Raw genomic sequence first — 17,853 nt, 5'->3', positions numbered from 1 at the left:
AGCGTTATCCTAGGCCTAGTGGGCAGGCGACAGGAGTACTCAGAAGCGATATAAGCAATACGAATATCGGCCCGGTTCTGACCTTTCAGGTCTATGATCTGGACTTTTTTCCTCTTCACTTAAATCTATCTATTAATCTGTCTAAATTCGTTGTTTCAGAATTTCAAGCATTGGAATAAAATACCTTTTTGCTCACGGATAGACAAAGAGATATTTAAGCCTGAGATCAAGGTAAAAAGGATCGTATTGTGCAATGAAACAACCCCACATAAAAACAATGTGGAGTTCTCGAAGGTGACTTGCAAAGCGTAGATTCTTGCGATTGGAGAACATATCGGCTTTTTATGCAAGTAGTGTCTCAGGAAAACGTTATTACTCGGAATAGACCAACGGTAATAGGCCTTATGCATGATAACGTCATATGCTCAAAATTCATCACCAAGCCTCGTTTACGCGTATTATTCTCAACCCTCTGCCACCTTCATGCAGTTTTCACGTGGGCATTCTTTTCAACTTTGCTGCTTTGGGAATTGGTTCATGATAAAATTTTACAAGTTTGCGCTTCGAAAGCGAGGCTTGGTGGTGAAACTAGCCAGTCTGACGTAAACATGCATAAGGGCTATTCGTAAAGCTCAGAGAACAATGGAGACAATTTTGTGCACAGTAATACTCGACACATTGAAACTGCTGCGCGCAATAGCAGAACATGATTACGATTCGCAATATTGGGCAAAATTTCATCCTGAGTAGTAACACATTGCAACTTAAGTGCTTGCAATGTTGCACCATGTGTACGGACGTTTACTCAACGAAGTATTGAAAAGAACTATTTAAGGTTTCAATACGTCAACTGCTAACATAGACGAAATTTTGTTGATCGATCAGCCTCTCAGGGCCACCAAGGCGCCTCGCTTTAGTTAAATAAAAAGGCTAGGAAAATGAAATCTATTCGTCGTACAGTATTACTTTTCTTTGTGAAAACTTAGTTTTGGATACGCCTGCTTTAAAAGAGATGAATAAAGAAGATCTGAGGTCGAAGAAAAGGGCTTTTGTAGTTTCAGTTGAACAATGGCCGGTAATTTCCTGTTAATTCATTTTTAATGCCAACAATAACATTTAACGGTAGCTTCTGATTACTATAGGTAACATGGTAAACAGAATTGTCTTTTCACGTCTGTAAGTTGTCTTTTCACGTCTGTAAATATTGTAATTTTAAATTCATTTTTACTGTGTAACTTTTTTAATTTAGTTTAATAATAATTATTGTAATGCGCTTTTGAATATTTTTATAGAAAAAGCGCAATATAAGTATTAAATATTATTAAATATTATTAAGTTGTCTGTAAGTTCTCTTAAGTTGGATTCGGAATTTTGTTAATACGAGACCAAACGAGAAATCTCCATTTGTCCCCCACCAATAATTGTTAAGTTTTAATTTCTCACAGTAACAATTTTATGCAAACCTTATTTGGGATGTGAAGTCAAATCGCGCGCAAGTGATTCTACTTGACGTCAGTTTTTATGTCATAAAGAGAAATACTCAGAATTTGCTGTGAGTGCTGTGAAAGGATTTGTCGCAACGGACAAACAGAATTCGTTCGTAAGAAGAAAAGAAAAAGAAGTTATGGATAGTATCCAGGTATTCATTAGGTAAGTTAATGTATTTATCTATCTGAAGCATATGCGCAACTCACGCAAAGTCTATAATTTCAGACCAAAATTATATTTTGGTAACGCACGCTGCAAACTGTAAAATGCCCTGAAAACAAATGTAATTGAAGAACAATATGGTCAAGTGAGAAAAACCTTTGAAAAGTCTTAAACGTCGATAAATATAGTCTAACAATATTCTTTATACTGAGTCCAAGCACAGTTTTGCGATTTATCAAACCTGGCTGTGAAAATAGTCGTAAAAAAATTCGATAACAAAACTTTTTATGTGCGCGCACGTAACCTTGGCAACGCGAGAAAACACACGCCATAGCAACAATCACATCACCGCTTTCAGTTATCTTCTTGCGGCGCTGATGTTTCGCGCTTTTCCATTTTAATTTTCGCCGTCGATTAACCTGCGGAATCACGCGATATCACCTGATACTTTATTAGACGATGTTCCGAACGCTGAGCAGGGCAATTCTTTTATGCAACAAATTGTGAATGTGTAATGTATTTTTACAGCCAGATAAACTGTGGTTCTGCGATGCTTTGCAAGGTGTTGAATGAGTTTTCTTGAGTGCGCTTCCAAACACGGTCAACTACTTATATCGCAGGATATCTGTTTTGTGTGGATGACGGACAACAACGACTTCTTAACCATATATGCATGGGCACCGTGAAAATCTGTTGAATAATAACACAGGAAAAAATACATAAGTTGACGGATATAACGAATTGCGTATTATTTTCAACCTTTGCTTTTTAAATGTTTTGATCTGCTAAGATCTAATTTTTTTTATGAAAGTGATACAATTTACCCGCATTGCGGACCTGGGGCCCGTTTCTCGAAGTTTCCGAAAAGTTTTCGCACCTGAAAAGCGATAACAAAATCTCAAACCTTTCGTAGTTACAGGGCTGTTTCATTCACATAATTTAAATATGTACAAAGGTTCCCTTCATACAAAGTTTCTAGGCCTATACACATCTCTGTTTTTAAGATACAGATAATTACAAATCGCTTTACCGCGCGGCCCGAAAACTTTCCCCGGCTTTCGAGAAACGGGCCCCTGGAGACACCGTGTTGAAAGCCTGCTGACAAGGCCAGGGAAACTGCCGCAAAGTTGGACGTTACAAATCAATCAATCTTTTGTTCATATTAGAGCCCATGAGGATATCTAATTGAAAAAAATTGGAAGAAACCGAATAGAAGACACGAAGTCTCGTTGCCAGTTTATATCGTACCTACAACACAATTTGAAAAAGAAAGAAAAGGTGAACCTGTTTGTAAATAAGTAACATGGTTCCAGAGGTTTTCTCTTTGAGCCCCGAAGCGATGCGAACAAGTCGCGAAGCGACCTGCGAGAAAACTCTCTTTTGCCGCTTCGACCCCACGAAAGCTTTTTCGCTTTAGTAAAAAAAGAAGGAAGAAATCCTCTGGGACCAGGTCAGTGAATTAGAGGACAACCCTGGTGAGTTTATTTTCCAACTGATCCAAGACCAAATTATCGCATTCCAGTGTAACTGTCCAATAAATCAGTGTTTATAGGGTGTGCTGATATACCAGATATACTAACCGGACCAAATAAATTTGTTATAAATTTACACTGCCGGGAATCGCCGGAAATGGCGGTAAACCAGTTTTCAATGAATATCTCACCCGGCACAAGAAACATGCTGTTTCCATCCTTAGGAGCTAAATAAAACCAGTTGGGACTTTGTGCGTCACTTTCTTTTTTTCTAAACAATAACAGTGATCTGATGCCCCGGGTCTGATGCTTGGCATCAAATATAAGCCGTGAAAACAAAACTCCGAAAGTGTTATTTTCTCGGCTAGAATTTTAAAACCTTCGTTCAACGTTAAATCGCTGAATTATGGAAAATAAGCTTCAATTTTTGTGTGGCTCATACGAACTGTAATCCATATAAAGTAAATGCAGCAGATGTTTATTATCGCGGGATGCAGTTCTTCGTAGTTTCTAAACCTTTCTATTTTTTTGTGAGTATTAAAACCCACAGTGTCACCAGGTCCGCAACGCGGGTTAATTGTTTTTTCCCCTAATGCTGCTTAATACGTGACAATTAGTGCTTTGCGATTTTGCAACGGGGTTATACCATCATAATAGGAGTCAGTTTACACAGAAGCTACAAGACACGTTGGCGTCATAAAAAAGCGTTAACTTCAAGCAGAAGTCGCATTTCATTGACCCTAGCTCGCGCATTTGTCTTATTTTCTCCACTTCTTTATTTTGATAATACTATTGCAAGAGTCGTGAACTGTGGTGTTTTATTCAATTTCCTATGACATTTTTTAGTTGATTTTTCTTTAGTCCCAGTTACCCGGTTCCAATTTTTTTCTGCAATGTTAACCTGTCTGCAGGGTGGTAAATGGGTTATGCGTGACGCGTGATTTGAGCAAAAATTAGCGCGTGAAAACAGCTAAAATCTGACCGTGATCCGTGAGCTGCCACTGTAGTAGGTTGCGTGATCTGCATATTTTAAGGGTCGTTATTCGTGATTACGGCTGTACAGGCTCGTGAAAACCGAAGATAAATTACGTACACATAAATCAATTTACGGTAGTAAAATAAAATAAACAAACGACAAAAATCATAAAGCCAAAGACTGGAGTTTTCAGTGGACGACACTTTCTTTCGGCACGATTTGTGCGTTTAAGGACTTGTCTCTCACAGTGAACTCGTCTGAAAGATCAACTCCGCTTGTTGCTAGGCATTAAAAGGTAAATTGCACGCAAATGAATCATTGAAGCTCATTTTATCAATAATGTATACTAGATAAGTGATCCGTAAAATGGTCTAAACAATATACGTTATTCGTAATTTAAAAGCAAATAGGCTGGTGATTCGTGACTGGGATCCTCCCCCTCCCTCGTTACCACAAAGTGTCTAGTAAAAGGCAAACGGAAACTGCAAGTTGCATACTGTATTGTGCAACATCAGGAGTCCAGACTCCTAGACAAACCTGTTGCGAAACAAATTAAAATGGCTGCAAAAATTAGAATGGCGCTGCCGCCTTAGCCTGCGAATACAGCCGCCTCTCATCCGCGTTCCGCAACAAAGAGCGAAACTTCGCGTTTCGCTCTTCGTTGCGGGACGCGAATGAGAGGCGGCTGTATTCGCAGGCTACTGCAGCCTTTCTTGCATGGCATTTTGCCTTGTGCCTGTCTCGCCCCCAGACGTCCCTCCTTAGTTTTGGAGCACGGTGCGCTTGGTGTTGTGGGCTTGTTGCACTCAGATTTCGCCGCCTTACCACCAAACCTCGCTCCCTGTCTCTCGACTTTCGGCGACGGAATGAAACTGCGTCTGGGAGCGTGGCAGACTTAACGCCGACTTATCTTGTGAAAGGCCCTCGAAAACACGCTGATGGTAAACATTGCTACGTAAAAGCAATGTATGAACTTTTGAAACTGTTGTCAGTACTAGTCGAAATATTGGCCTCCTTCCGCTTAGTGCCAGCCTTGCATTTTAATTGTTTTTTTTTTTACCACTAAAAGCAGTACTGCAATCTTACCTTCCCTCGTCACGAGATAAAAGGTTTTTTAAAAATAAAATAGAACCAGGAATCAATACTAAAACCTGCATACGGGTAATCCCGAGAAGTAAGCCTGCGATCGGGTGATCCCGAACGGGCAACGGGGACAGTCACAAGATAAAAAGAATCTACTTTTCGATTGCTTCAGTTCCCACTTTTGGCATTGAAGATTTGATTGAGTGCTGAGTAGAAAACTTAGCTAATGTGATTGATTATTGTTTATCCACGAATGTTTATGGAGTTAAAAATAGATTTTATCAGTTCTCTGTTATCCGCTCCCTTTTTGACTTGTCGTAAACTTGTTTTTCTTGCCGCATGCGTAGTCACGCGAGCCAAGTTCCTAGCCTCGTTTTTGTGTAAGACTCTGTAGCTTTGCGTTGTTTGATCGGATTTTTTCCCCTTGGCTTTCGTGAATAAGAGAACGAACATTAAGCTTTGCACTCTAAAGATCGGAGCCAAAGACATAAACAGAACTTGATATTGTACGGAATTTCTAATCTGCTCAATCTATTTTAATGATCCAAAACAGTGCGTCTACTTCTTCTATACCATCGATGATTATCTGCAATTCCAAACAATAGGATTGATTGACTGTGCGAACTGCATTGTGAGGGTGAAGGACTTTGAGTGAAGTCAAAATAAGCTGATTGGAATGTTCCGAATGTTTATATTTTACATTTCTTGATGACGCTAAACCTTGTAACCTAATTTTATTTCAATCAAACTTTCAAATCGTTCGGTTTCTCGACCCTTTCCGATATTTGGACTTTGGGGCAAGAGGAGTGTTGAACTTCTAAACCTTGATAAACCAACAGAACAAAGCAGTCATTTTTATATGAATGAAAAGTGCGCTATCATTTAAAACCCAGCCTGATCATTCTGTAATTTGTCTGAAGTCGAAATAAACCGACAGTACCTTTGAACTCCTAAATCCTTATCAAAATGCATAGAAAAATACCGCATTTCCCTTGGACTTTTTAAAAATAGTTCGCTCAGCGGATATGTGTGCCCTCATGCGCCGAAAGTAGCCGTACAGGCGAGCAGAAGTTAATAGAATCAATGCACATTTCTTGTCATCACTTTTTTCCCTACGATATGCGAGCTTATAGACACGCAAGCTTTATGTCTATGAAAGCTTTATAAATAGGTTGTGCGGAGCAATAGACTAGCGGCCTCCGACAGCTGGTTCGGCTTAGCTGACCTGAGTCGTTTTATGAGAATTAGAAACTTCCAGGTACAGAAAAAAATCACGAAATATGTCAAATTAGTCCAATAGGACGGCTAGAAAAAAACTTTTTATTTTTTTGTCTGTGCTAAACTACATCTAGAATATAACCTACCTTAAGAAACTTTTCCCAACTGTATATACCATCTATTTAGTTGCTGCTGTTAGGGATTCTCGCCGCCAAGTAAAAAAAAAACACCTTTTTTTGGGCCGCTCATGACTCGCACCTCACCCCATTAAATGGATCAATTACGGGCAATTGGATAATTATCAGAAAGTCGCGATACTACCTTGTCATACCTTGCTTTTTTATGTCCGACAATTAAAATTATTGGTTTACATACTAAAGCAGAGAAACATCAAAAAAGCAATACCAAGTGACGATGTGGCCCTCGCCCCGTGTGCGAGTATCGAGCCATGCAGACATCTCGGAGACGACAGACGAAAACATTTTGAGGCGGGTTTTGTGAAACTGGGTCATTCATGATCACACGCAAAACGAATTTGGACTTGGCTCAACAAAAACACCTGCCGTGCAGCATAGATCCAAAATGAACTCCATTTTTAGACATGAACGACTCTCGACAAGTTTTGCTTTCCTTCCTGTCTGAATTTTACAACTTATGAAGGCTGCATGTACGCCGGGCATGAACTCAGTTAAATAATCATACCTTATACATATATAGAGCCCCGCTTGTAATTGCGATCATTAATCATGCGTTATTCTATGAACGGATTTGGATATTCGCACTACAAAATCAAGTGTTACACTGACTAAATTTTGCTTGTGTAATCTCTTTAACTGATATGGAAAATTTCCTGCAGATCGGAAGTTGAATAAAGAACTGTATTGACAATGGTGTTCAGCTCTTTATACGTTTCCTCCTAGACAGTGTTGTTCAGAAATGTGATTCGTGAATGACTGTTTGTATTCAGGACCAATACAACTGCTTGAAAGTCTCTCAAGCTCCTTGTCAACAAACTGTAAGGAAATGAACCGAGTCAACATGCTCTCTGGGACCTCTAAGGAGCTAAAAATAGCAACATGCACTTAATTGTTTGACACTTTGTCCAATTGAACATCTTTAAACTAGCGGCGAATCGATATCAATCGTACCTATACAGCAGAGCTAACAATTTGATGATAATAAAGTCATGAAAAACTCGTCAAGAAAGTCGTATTTAGCAGTTTGCGACTGTTTTTTTTTTTACCATTGTTATTTCAGAAATTGTCAAAGGAGTGGTTTTAGTCCAGCCCCCTGATGAACAAAGAGATATTTTTAACTGAACGATTTCCAGGTACCAACTAGTTTACTAATATTGCGACATCTCAACTTCAAAACCAAGGTTATATAATGACAAGAAGTTCAAAATCTTGAGTACAAGTTGCATGCTTTTCATTTTATTTAAGTGGGAATATATGCTGGCGACTATATGAGTATTTTCACGGACGAATTTCTGCATTTGATCTCTGGCCCCAGATCCTAAATATAGCATCTGTTTTGATTGGCGTCTCAATCGTTTTCATTCTGGAAACTTGACACATTTATTCGTATCGAGTGGCAAAAGGAACCCATGCAGACATGAGAGAGCGACAGAGTTAGCGAGTCCAGTTTGAGTTATGGCTGTGTTATGGAAATTGTTCGTAGTGTTTGTCTCGCTTCTGCACATCATTGAAGAAAGGGACTGTTTAGGTGTCGGCGAAAGTTGCGGGCCATGCTTGTGCCGGACGGAGCGCCGAGAAGTGTTTGTTGATTGTACAAGACGCAATCTAACAACCATTCCAGATGAAATTCCGCGCGATGTTACAGCCTTGTAAGTTCCAATACGTTTTCTAAGTTGGTTGAATTCGTTGTTGTTGTTAGGTAAAATGTAATTAACCTCGTACTCTGTATATGGGGATTTCTCAGATGTTCGTTTCTGAGGCCGTCATATGTGTCTCTCTCAAAGGTGTCAAGGGAGGTTAAAAATAGCAAGATCCCTTCCCAAGATCACGTACTGGATTTGATTTAATATTTTACGTCGACTACATGCCATACGTTATCGAAATACAACGTTTCGAGCTGTTTGATTGCTTTACTTCTGTGCGATTTTACTGTAATCGCATTGTTACCCCGGTTGATCATTATATAGAGCTGGGGGGAATTGGGAATTTACGTGGATATCTGCCGATTTATCAGAGATCTGATCGTTTATATGAAGTGTTTGCTTCAATTCTAAATCTTTGCATTCGCCTTTGCCAAAAGATATGAAGCTGAACAGATGTAAAACGATTTACAACTTAAACTGTAATGGGGTGCAGAGAGTAATATTGTGCTCTTTGAAATACTACTTCATTGAGAAACTGTGAGAGATGACTCTTAAGCTTTTTATCCCTCAAAAAAGTCAAGTTATTCGTTTACATTTTTATGTGAATAAAAAGACTAAGAGTCTATAAAACGTTGCGGAGTAAGACAACGAAAATGCCCGACATTTATTTATTATAAATTAAGCGCCCTGTAAGAGTTCAAATCGTTGGTACATTTTTACCATGGTTTTTACACGCCTTTTTGTCTGAGATTTGACATCGCAATAACAAACTTCAGTAAGCTGATCAAAACTAATGACCCAAATAGTACAAAAGCAAAAATATCCATTGGCAAAAATCCTTGTCATTTTTCATTGGAAAACGCTAAAAACGCATTCAACGTTTGTAGTTGAATGTGTGGACTCTCGAATTGAACGCTTTCCTAATTATATGGTAAATTTCATGTTGACGTTTGACATTTTGGTCAGCCTTTTCAACAACTAGTAGGTCTGTATTATAAAGTCAGCCTGTTAAGGATCATGAAATAGCAAAGGTTGAGAAGGATTTTCGTTGTTTATGCTTGTGGGGGGGCCAAACTTTTCGACAGAAAAAGCAAAAGAATTCGTGAATACCTGCGTGCTTTTAATGCGAAAACCTTCGTGATAACGAGCCGAAACTATTTCGCCTGTCTTGTGTTGATTTATTTCCTGTGCCATGTGATAAATTTACTCTTCGCTTACTTCAGCTTGTCATATTGTCAAATATGTTTGTTTGTTTTGCTAATCCCGAGTGCATATTATCCATTTCAGAGATTTGAGTGACAACATGATCACCGAGCTGCCCGATTCGTCGTTCTCCGCGTTTTCCAAACTCGTCACACTGTAAGTAAACCTTTTCACTCTATCCCTTTGTTAAGCTTGACTGGAAAATCTTTGTTTTTGTGAGAAATATTGCATTGGATAGATTCTTTTAAACAAACAACCATATTCGAATCTGTTTCGTGATCATTCGTTTGAAAAGAAAATAGCCCGATATTTGTAAACAATTATCCAATTAGATTTTGCGACCTTGTTTATATTAGCACTCCTGAAATCGGCGGGAGTGTTTGTTCCATTTTCATCTCAGGCAAACACATTTTATTGTATTGCGGCATTTTTTTTCTCAGTATTTCCTTTCGTCAGCGTTGAAAATATATATTTCAGGATATCTTGCTGCGCATTGGCGTGAAATGAGATAGCTTTGGGGTCAAACGAGAACCGAAGTTACTAGAGTTTTGTGGTTGAAAATAAAAAATGACCAAAACTTGACGATTCCACCATATGTAGCTGAGTTCGCAATGTGGGTCGCAACAACATCTCAAATTTGTTTTACCTCGAAGATATTTATCTTTGCGCTATGAACTAGACAAAGAAACTTTGTTTGCTATATAATTTTAGATGCCTCTTGTTGTTTTTAGAGCTTAAAATTGTCTGCGTCTCGCAATAAAATTTGTTTTCAATTGGACTCCTTTGTTATTTAAAGGAACAAACAAACATAGAATACCTTAGAAATAATACCGCAAACGCCCTAAATAGCCCGGCTACACCGCGCGACGTAATTTATCAGTTTCACAAACATACTTATTATAAATTTTCGGCGTTGTTTTTTCGGTCGGGCCAAATTTCAACGAGGGTTTTCACATGAAACTATGGAACCTAGCAGATTCTTGAAATGTTTTCTTGCAGTGCATGTTATGGCCAAACCTTCTCCTTTTCCAGCTTTTTAAAGTCACACAATCTAAAGTATTTAAGACGGTTGATTTCGTTAGATATCTTACATTATCTACATTGGCTCGGCCCACTTTTTTTCCTGAAAGCCAAGCTAGCGTCAGTTAACAATGATGTAGCTTAATGGATTTCACGGAAAACCGAGGGCAGATCCTCGGAAACGTTGAAAGAAAACGTGATTAGTGATTTCCTTTTCTCTGTCTGTGTGGAAAATTAGTGTGGGATAACAACTTGTTTTTTCAGTCATTACCTACGTGGAACATTTTTAACAAAGAGCGCTTTGTCGATAATACTTGTTAAATGTTTTTGCACGATATGAGTTTCCTCACTAATCTGGTATATCTTATGCTGTGACATATTTTATTAACAAAACGTCCTAAAATGGAACTATGGCGTTAAAAATACACTGTAAAAACATCATGGAAAAAGGTCGCTGTTTTTGTCACGTATTCAGGAAATAACTTTAGCTACACCTCACCAAAGCGCTGTAGAATCTTAACCACTTTAACCACAAGAGAGCTGTTATTTTTGTGTGGGAAGTATTTCTCTAGTAGAAGCGGATGCGCCAATGTGCGGATGTGCAAAAATAAATCATTTTGCGGCCTTCTCGTCTGCTCGCTATTCACGCTGTCCTTCAATCTGCCCATTAATTCAATTGTTGAAGTTTGATATCAGTCGTTAAAAAGTTTTTAAACTTTTTTTGTGGTTGAAATCCCGGAAACCATAACTTCCAGTTCGGTCTCTGTTTTGATTGCAAATAAATGCACCGAACGCCTGGCAGTGCGTCAACATAAGATATATTACATGCATCACGAAAGCATTCCGTCTCGAAAAAACAGAAAGTTATCCTTACACCAAACGAAAAAGAAGTATCCGGAGTTACTGTTTTTACTAGGCCTGTTAATTTCCGCAATATATCTCTATCCGAAAATATTTCTCGTATTTGACTGCGTTGGCGTGCTGGTGGTATCCAAACTTCAGCTTTGAGTAGGTGAATAAGTGGAGGTTATTCAATACTAACAATAAAATACTCTTAGATTTACACTTCACCTTATAAACTTTTTCTTTGTTCTGTTAAAATGTCAACGCAAAAAGCACTATTCACAGGTCTGAGAGAATCACTTCAAAGGGTTTTTTATTCCAAAGGTTAATTTCATGTTTTATATATTTTCAACTGGAGAACATTTTTTCAGTGTTATTTTTTGTTTAATCCTCGCGGGATGTCAGATGTCTTATCGGCTAACCACCAAATGTATCTTATTTTTGCTAAACGCTTTAAACTTTAATCTGCTTCTCAGTCTAATGGCGTGCAGTTTACATAAAAACAGCTTCTTGAAATAACTATATACTGCACGCAACATTCAAGCGCGGAAATGCCAATACGAAAATCTTCGTTCAATTGAATTACATGTTTAATGCGACAATTTAGAAGCGTCCTCGTGTTAAACCAGTCTTACACGGGCTTTAAATCGTCGAAAACAAACCCTTTACTTGACAAATCTCCGAAGACGAACAGACGGCTATATGAGAGGAAGGTTAAAAAGTCCGACCTTTTTATCAGCATAACTTTATAAAGCCAAAAAAGTCAATATCAATTTTAACAACTCGCAGATTGAACAATAAAACAAGTGTGGACGTTGTTAAGCCTCTAAAACCAGTGCTACTTTGTTAAACGCAATGGCAACGGGGAATCTCCTTCGATTGCACACAGAAAAAAGTTTAAATCAGTGGTACTCGTTTATTTAAATAGTAAAAATAAACTACTGTTAACTTTTTCAATGAATTGAAATCACTTAGAAAGAGGAAAACAAATTAAGGTTTTTTTTAACAAAATGGATAAATGTAATGATTTTAAAATGGTTAACCAAAGACATTTTGAAAAAAAAGGACAGACAATCTTCCCTTTAACTGAAAGATTCAAATTGTTGAGAAGATACAAAATAAGCGACTTTCAAATGATGAAAAAAAAATCAAAGTCCAAATGAGTTGAATAGTACGAAAATATTCACACTTCGCTCAACAGTCGTAGGGCGGGGTTAGTGAAGAGTTTACTAGAACAATTTTTATTTATTCAAGCTGCAGACAAAGAATTGTCCGGCAGCAAAGGTTAAATTAAAAACAATGACAAATCGCTCATGGTGTTTGAATTTCCATGGGGAATACGTTAAGTTATCCAGCCCGTGGGGATATGCTGATGATATATATTTTCGCTTGACATGCACTTGGTATATCACATATCAACCGCGCGCTCAAGACTTGTCATAATCTAATTTTATAACCACCGTGAAATAGATTTGGACACTTTTGTGGAAGTTTTGTTATCCCCGAAAATAACTCTCTTTTAATTTAATATCAGGGCTTAAAAAATTTTTTTTGGTTTGTTTTTTTTTTGGGGGGGGGGGTTTTTTTTTTTTTTTTTAAAAAAAAAAAAAAAAAAAAAAATTTTTTTAAAAAAAAAAAAAAAAAATTGATTTTTTTTAATTTTATAAAAAAAACAAAAAAAAATTTAAAAATTTTATTTTTTTTTTTTTTTCTTCTTCCTTAAAAAAAAAAAAAAAAAAAAAAAAAAAAAAAAAAAATTATTTTATTTTTATTCTATTCAATAAAAACCAAAATCTTTTTTTCCCCAAAATTGGAAAAAAAAAAAAAAAAAAATTTTTTTATTTTTTTAAATTATATATATAAGAGATAATATAAAAAAAAAATTATAATAAAAAAAAAAAAAAAATATTTTAAAGCTCTTATAAATTTCAATACGTGCCAGCAATTCTATCCCACTACAACACCAACGAGCGACAAAAAACTTTTACAATTACTCTCTGTACAAAACTTTGTGTAACACTATTTAAAGCTAAAAGCTGGTTTATTGGTGAGGGTTTCTTCATTTCCGAAATCACAGTTTTTTTGAGATATTAATTAAGAAATTTTAGAATGACAGTATAATTCTGGTTATTACAATACACTTTTGCGAACAGATCAAGGCTTTAAATTCTAGTAAGGCCTTTTAGTACTGTAGACTAGTAAGAAATTTAAAGGAATGTTCCTTTTCCTTAAAATTTTTTATCAGAGCTTACCGGCTAAATGCTGCGGTTCAACTGGAACTTTTGAACTTCAACAGGAAAGTCTATATACAGGTTACAGTTTATGGCGGCAGAGTTGAATCTATAGAAACCAAATATCATTTGCACTCGAAGGTTGTTGAACACTTCGAAAGACGAAATAAGAGCTAGCTTTGACGTGGATTTTCTCTGGAAAAAAATCTATCCTTAAAGTTAAAAGGTCTGAAATTTCTAAAGCTTTTCTCTCTGTTTCGTCTTTACCTACCCAAGTAAGTGTATGCCTCACCTTTAAATTGTTTAAAAATGGCACGCGCGAAACATTTTCGTTACATGCAATCAGGCCACAGACCACTGCGACAGACACGCGACTAATTTTCACAACTTCTATCGTACATTTAAAATTTGCTCGCTTAAATTAACGAAAAAAAAAACCTTTTCGAAAATGGCATCAAGCCAGGCATAAAAGCGATGTGTTCATCTGCGATCACGGTGAATGGAAGACTGCTTATCAATACAAACATTCGGTCGAACTACATTTCTTCACTGAATGCATTGCGCAAATGAGTGCTATTCTTACAAAAAAGTTTTGAATATTAACAAGAATGATTCTCTCGATCAGCACTGTTCTGTTTGATACAATCGTTCCGTAATGTTGAACAGCAGTAGACTGCATGCGCTTTTTCTTTATGTGAAAGCCAAACGTGAGTAACAATTGAAATAAGACCTTATAGCAAAGGAATTGTTATTGTAAACCGTTTGCAGTGTCAGGTCGAAAATGTCTTTTTTTCCGAACAAAACGCTTGGTTGTTTGCAGCAACATACACTGAGAACGGATTTCACATTTATTACTTTTTTAGACAAACGAACGAAGCTCGTTTAAGCACTTTAGTTCCGAATCAGGATATTCCGGCGTTGAATTACTCTTTTATGTATATTTGTTTATTGCTTATAAAGGGGGGGGGGGGGGGGGGGTTCCCCCCCCCCCCCCCCCCCCTTTCCCCCCCCCCCCCCTCCTTTTTCCCCCCCCCCCCCCCCCTTTCCCTTTGTTTTTTCTCCTTTTTTCTCCCTTTCCATTGCGAAAAAAAAATAAATATTACGAAATTTTTCTCTTTTTCCCCCCCTCCCCCCCCCCCAAAAAACCCCCCCCCCCCCCCCCCCCCCCCCCCCCCCCCCCCCCCCTCCCCCCCGCCCCCCCCCCCCTGTCCCCCTCCACTATAAAGTAATAAAAATCGTTGATTTCTCATAAAAGGTGAAAAAGAATTCCATATGTTATAGTGTTCTGGAATTACACGTATTTTCAATAATCCTCAATAAATATGGTCTGTATTTCACCTCCTAGTTTCGTTTACGTAGTTCTTGATACGATTTTAGGTAGCTATTCAAGATTTGGCTAAGGCACAGTTCCTATCGCGAATCTTTCCCTGTATGCTGTTTTCTCTTGTGCAATCAGTCTCTAAAAATCAACCTTTGATGTCTTTATGAGCACTGATTTAGTGTATTAATCTGTGGATTTCTTCCAGTCGCAAATTAGCGAAATTTTCTTCAAAGACATGCTCAGTATTTTTCAAAGAATTCGGCCTATTTTCAACATCTGCTACTGATGAAGACCCCCAATGCTAAAGACTGCAGTTCAACATAACTGATTGATAGCTTGCTTCCGTTCTTTGGGTAAAAGCATCAACAATGTGTTGAGTGAAGAGTGCGTTGAAACATAGAAAAAAAGCGAGCCTATTTTTAGCCCCGTGAATTAGACCTGTGCAGTCATGTAACTTAACGAAGAAAGTCCCTTCGTATCCCTGTTGACTTTTGTATAAAAGAACTTTTTCAGTTTGAATTTGACAGGCAAAATTGCTTTGTCTCTGACACTAAAATCGAAAGCTTCTTCTTAAAAATTGTTATGGTTATTTTTTGGGTACAGTAAACGACATTTTCTTGTTGTTGTGTAAACGACCTTGCGTGGTTGCTGATCGGCCAAGAGTCTTCATTCCAGATTAAACCGTTAGGCATTTTGGTTGCTGTGGGATCTCTGTGACCCCGGCTCTTTTGATGGATTTTCTAGCTGTTTTTAAGACCGAAGAAACATATGGTTTCCATGACAAGAAAAGCGCATCAATTGTTACAACTGAAACGATTAGCTAGAGACAAAAGGTCGAAAGTTAGTACTTTCTCCTGGACTGTGAATATATTTAGTACCCCTTCGCGCTGGTTTGGGGAGCCCGGGCTGGAGTCGGCATTGGCCGGGCGGCTCGGGGCGGCTCTCGCCGCTCCTCCCCGCGGTCCCTCGATCCCGCGCTTCGCCGTTTGCCTCGTTCCCGGCTATGTGTCTGTGTGATGGTCGCTCGGTGTCGTGAATGAGTGGTCTCTTCGTGTGTGCTGCCTCTCGGGCGTTCATCGGACGGGTTTCGCCCCGTCGTCCATGTCCACGTTCTTTTGTCCGAGCGCGCGCAAAAATTATGGGTGGGTTATAATTGGCGACACCTGTACTGCGCTGTGATCAAGGTTGACCCTATACTAGTGTGACTGGAATAGGCAGCTGACAACCAAATGTAACACGTCACAGCTGCATGTGCAGCGAACAAGGAGTCTGCACCAAGCAGAGCTTGTACCGAGCGAGTAATGAGTCAGTAATATCTGCTTCCGTATAGACCACCACTTTGACAGTTTTTCAAAAAATAAGGCTTACATTGACCTTTTCTAGCTAGGACTGAGTTTGTCCCTGTGCATGTGGGTAACCTTTGGTAAAGGCATTGTAGTGGTTGGTCTTTAGAGCAAGCTTAGAACAATCTGGTCTCCATCACTTGCATATCTGCCGACTTGAATTCTTAATCAGGTGTGCTGACGACCAAAATCAAATTTCATAGCATTTTCTCATCGCGAAATAGCTCATTGCTATCAAACACTTTTTCGCATTCTTATGTAAAACAAGAATATTGTTACCGTATTTTCTCGATTAAACGCCGGGTATTGAATAAACGCCGGGTCTCCAAGACGAAGTTGAAAATAGGCCCCTCAGGTGTTTATTTAAGGTATAATAAGCTGTAGGCATATTAGCCTGATACATTTTTGTCAAAAAATAACGAATAAAAACCATTGCTAGCGCTTGATGAAAATTGGGCTCGAATAATCTGCTGAAGTCAAATAAACGCCGGGTCCACCAGGCCAAGTTTGAAATAAACGCCGGGGGCGTCTAATCGAGAAAATACGGTTCTTAGTGTAAAACGAAAGAAGGATGATAATCATCAATATCAATATCGATTCTTTCATTGTCATGTAAACTGCTCTTAAAATTAAATGGAACCTCCGTCTAACGGCCTAAGGCCTCAGAAGAACGCAAACAGAATACTAGAAAGTCAAATGGCAGTAAAGCTGGACAAAGTTGGGCAAGATTAAAAGGGATTACATTGCAGACATTAACAAATTTTGTCGCTGTCGGAAAATCAAGTTTAGCTCTATTTGTATCAAGAAAAGAGACCTAACATGCTCAGAATTTAGTGTTTTTTGTTATGTAGCAGTAATTTTTTTTATCCAAATCATCCCCTCTATTAACTATGTCCAAATAAACACTGCATGGTCATTTTACTACTCTGCGCAGCTGATGTGCGCCTTGTGGGAGGGTTCGTTGTTGGGATGTTATACACTGAATATTCTGTAATTTGTAAAGAGATTCGGTGTATTGTCCCCTGAATTGTCTTTGTCTGTTATAATTTATGATGTAGATAAGTGTATCGTTTTTACTGCAGAATAATTTTTTTGACTGTTAAAATGTAAGCTAATGGAACTGTCGTCTAAGAGCGCTTGTCGTGAAAACTTCTGTGGGGATGTTAGAACGAATTAATGGTAGCTATTTCGCGACGAGAATAGTTTCATTTTTCTCATACTAACCCTGTCATGATGGACATTAGTTCCTAATAATAGTTTATTGATTGTTATTATTAGTTTATATTGAGTATCCCTTTGCATTCATTTTCATTTTTGGTATTCCTTAAAAATTCCTTTCTAATTTAAGCGCATCATTAGTCAATTGATATTAAAATTGTTGAATCCTTCTGCCTCAATCAACTGAAATTACAATCTTAGGGGATGTAGTTAAGAGATGTATTTTTTCCTGAACTCATTTATTAAAATCGCTTAAACATACAAAAAAGGGAAGTTTTTACTTTTGCAGTTTTACATCGGGAAGCCATGCGAATGCAATTTGATTGATTGAAAACGTGAAATGACGTTTCATTTGCATGATTCATATGGACTCCTGGAAAAACTAAATGGATTAAACTTAGGAAGGTGCGATGAACTTACACTAAATCTATCGAA

General features: G+C 38.0%; 1 protein-coding gene across 3 annotated transcripts in view; it reads left to right on the top strand.

Annotated features, from left to right (window-relative positions):
- The first annotated feature begins 1,527 nt into the window (after positions 1-1,527).
- LOC144633650 (follicle-stimulating hormone receptor-like) overlaps positions 1,528-17,853 on the top strand; it is a 29,449-nt gene continuing 13,123 nt past the window's right edge. Inside the window, exons 1-2 of one of the 3 annotated variants that reach the window (XM_078492492.1) lie at positions 1,528-1,639; positions 9,527-9,598. In XM_078492492.1, the coding sequence (XP_078348618.1) occupies positions 9,543-9,598 (56 nt within the window). In that variant the 5' untranslated portion in view covers positions 1,528-1,639; positions 9,527-9,542. Of the gene's footprint in view, positions 1,640-7,660; positions 7,730-7,978; positions 8,246-9,526; positions 9,599-17,853 lie in introns of those variants that run through there. The other 2 variants (XM_078492493.1, XM_078492491.1) reach the window with 2 other exon arrangements.

The sequence above is a fragment of the Oculina patagonica genome, chromosome 12 (genome assembly GCF_052425735.1).
Source record: "Oculina patagonica isolate OP01 chromosome 12, crgOcupat, whole genome shotgun sequence".
Lineage (NCBI taxonomy): Eukaryota > Metazoa > Cnidaria > Anthozoa > Scleractinia > Oculinidae > Oculina > Oculina patagonica.
Note: the sequence above shows the minus strand (reverse complement) of the source record. Positions and strands in the feature narration are given on the sequence as shown.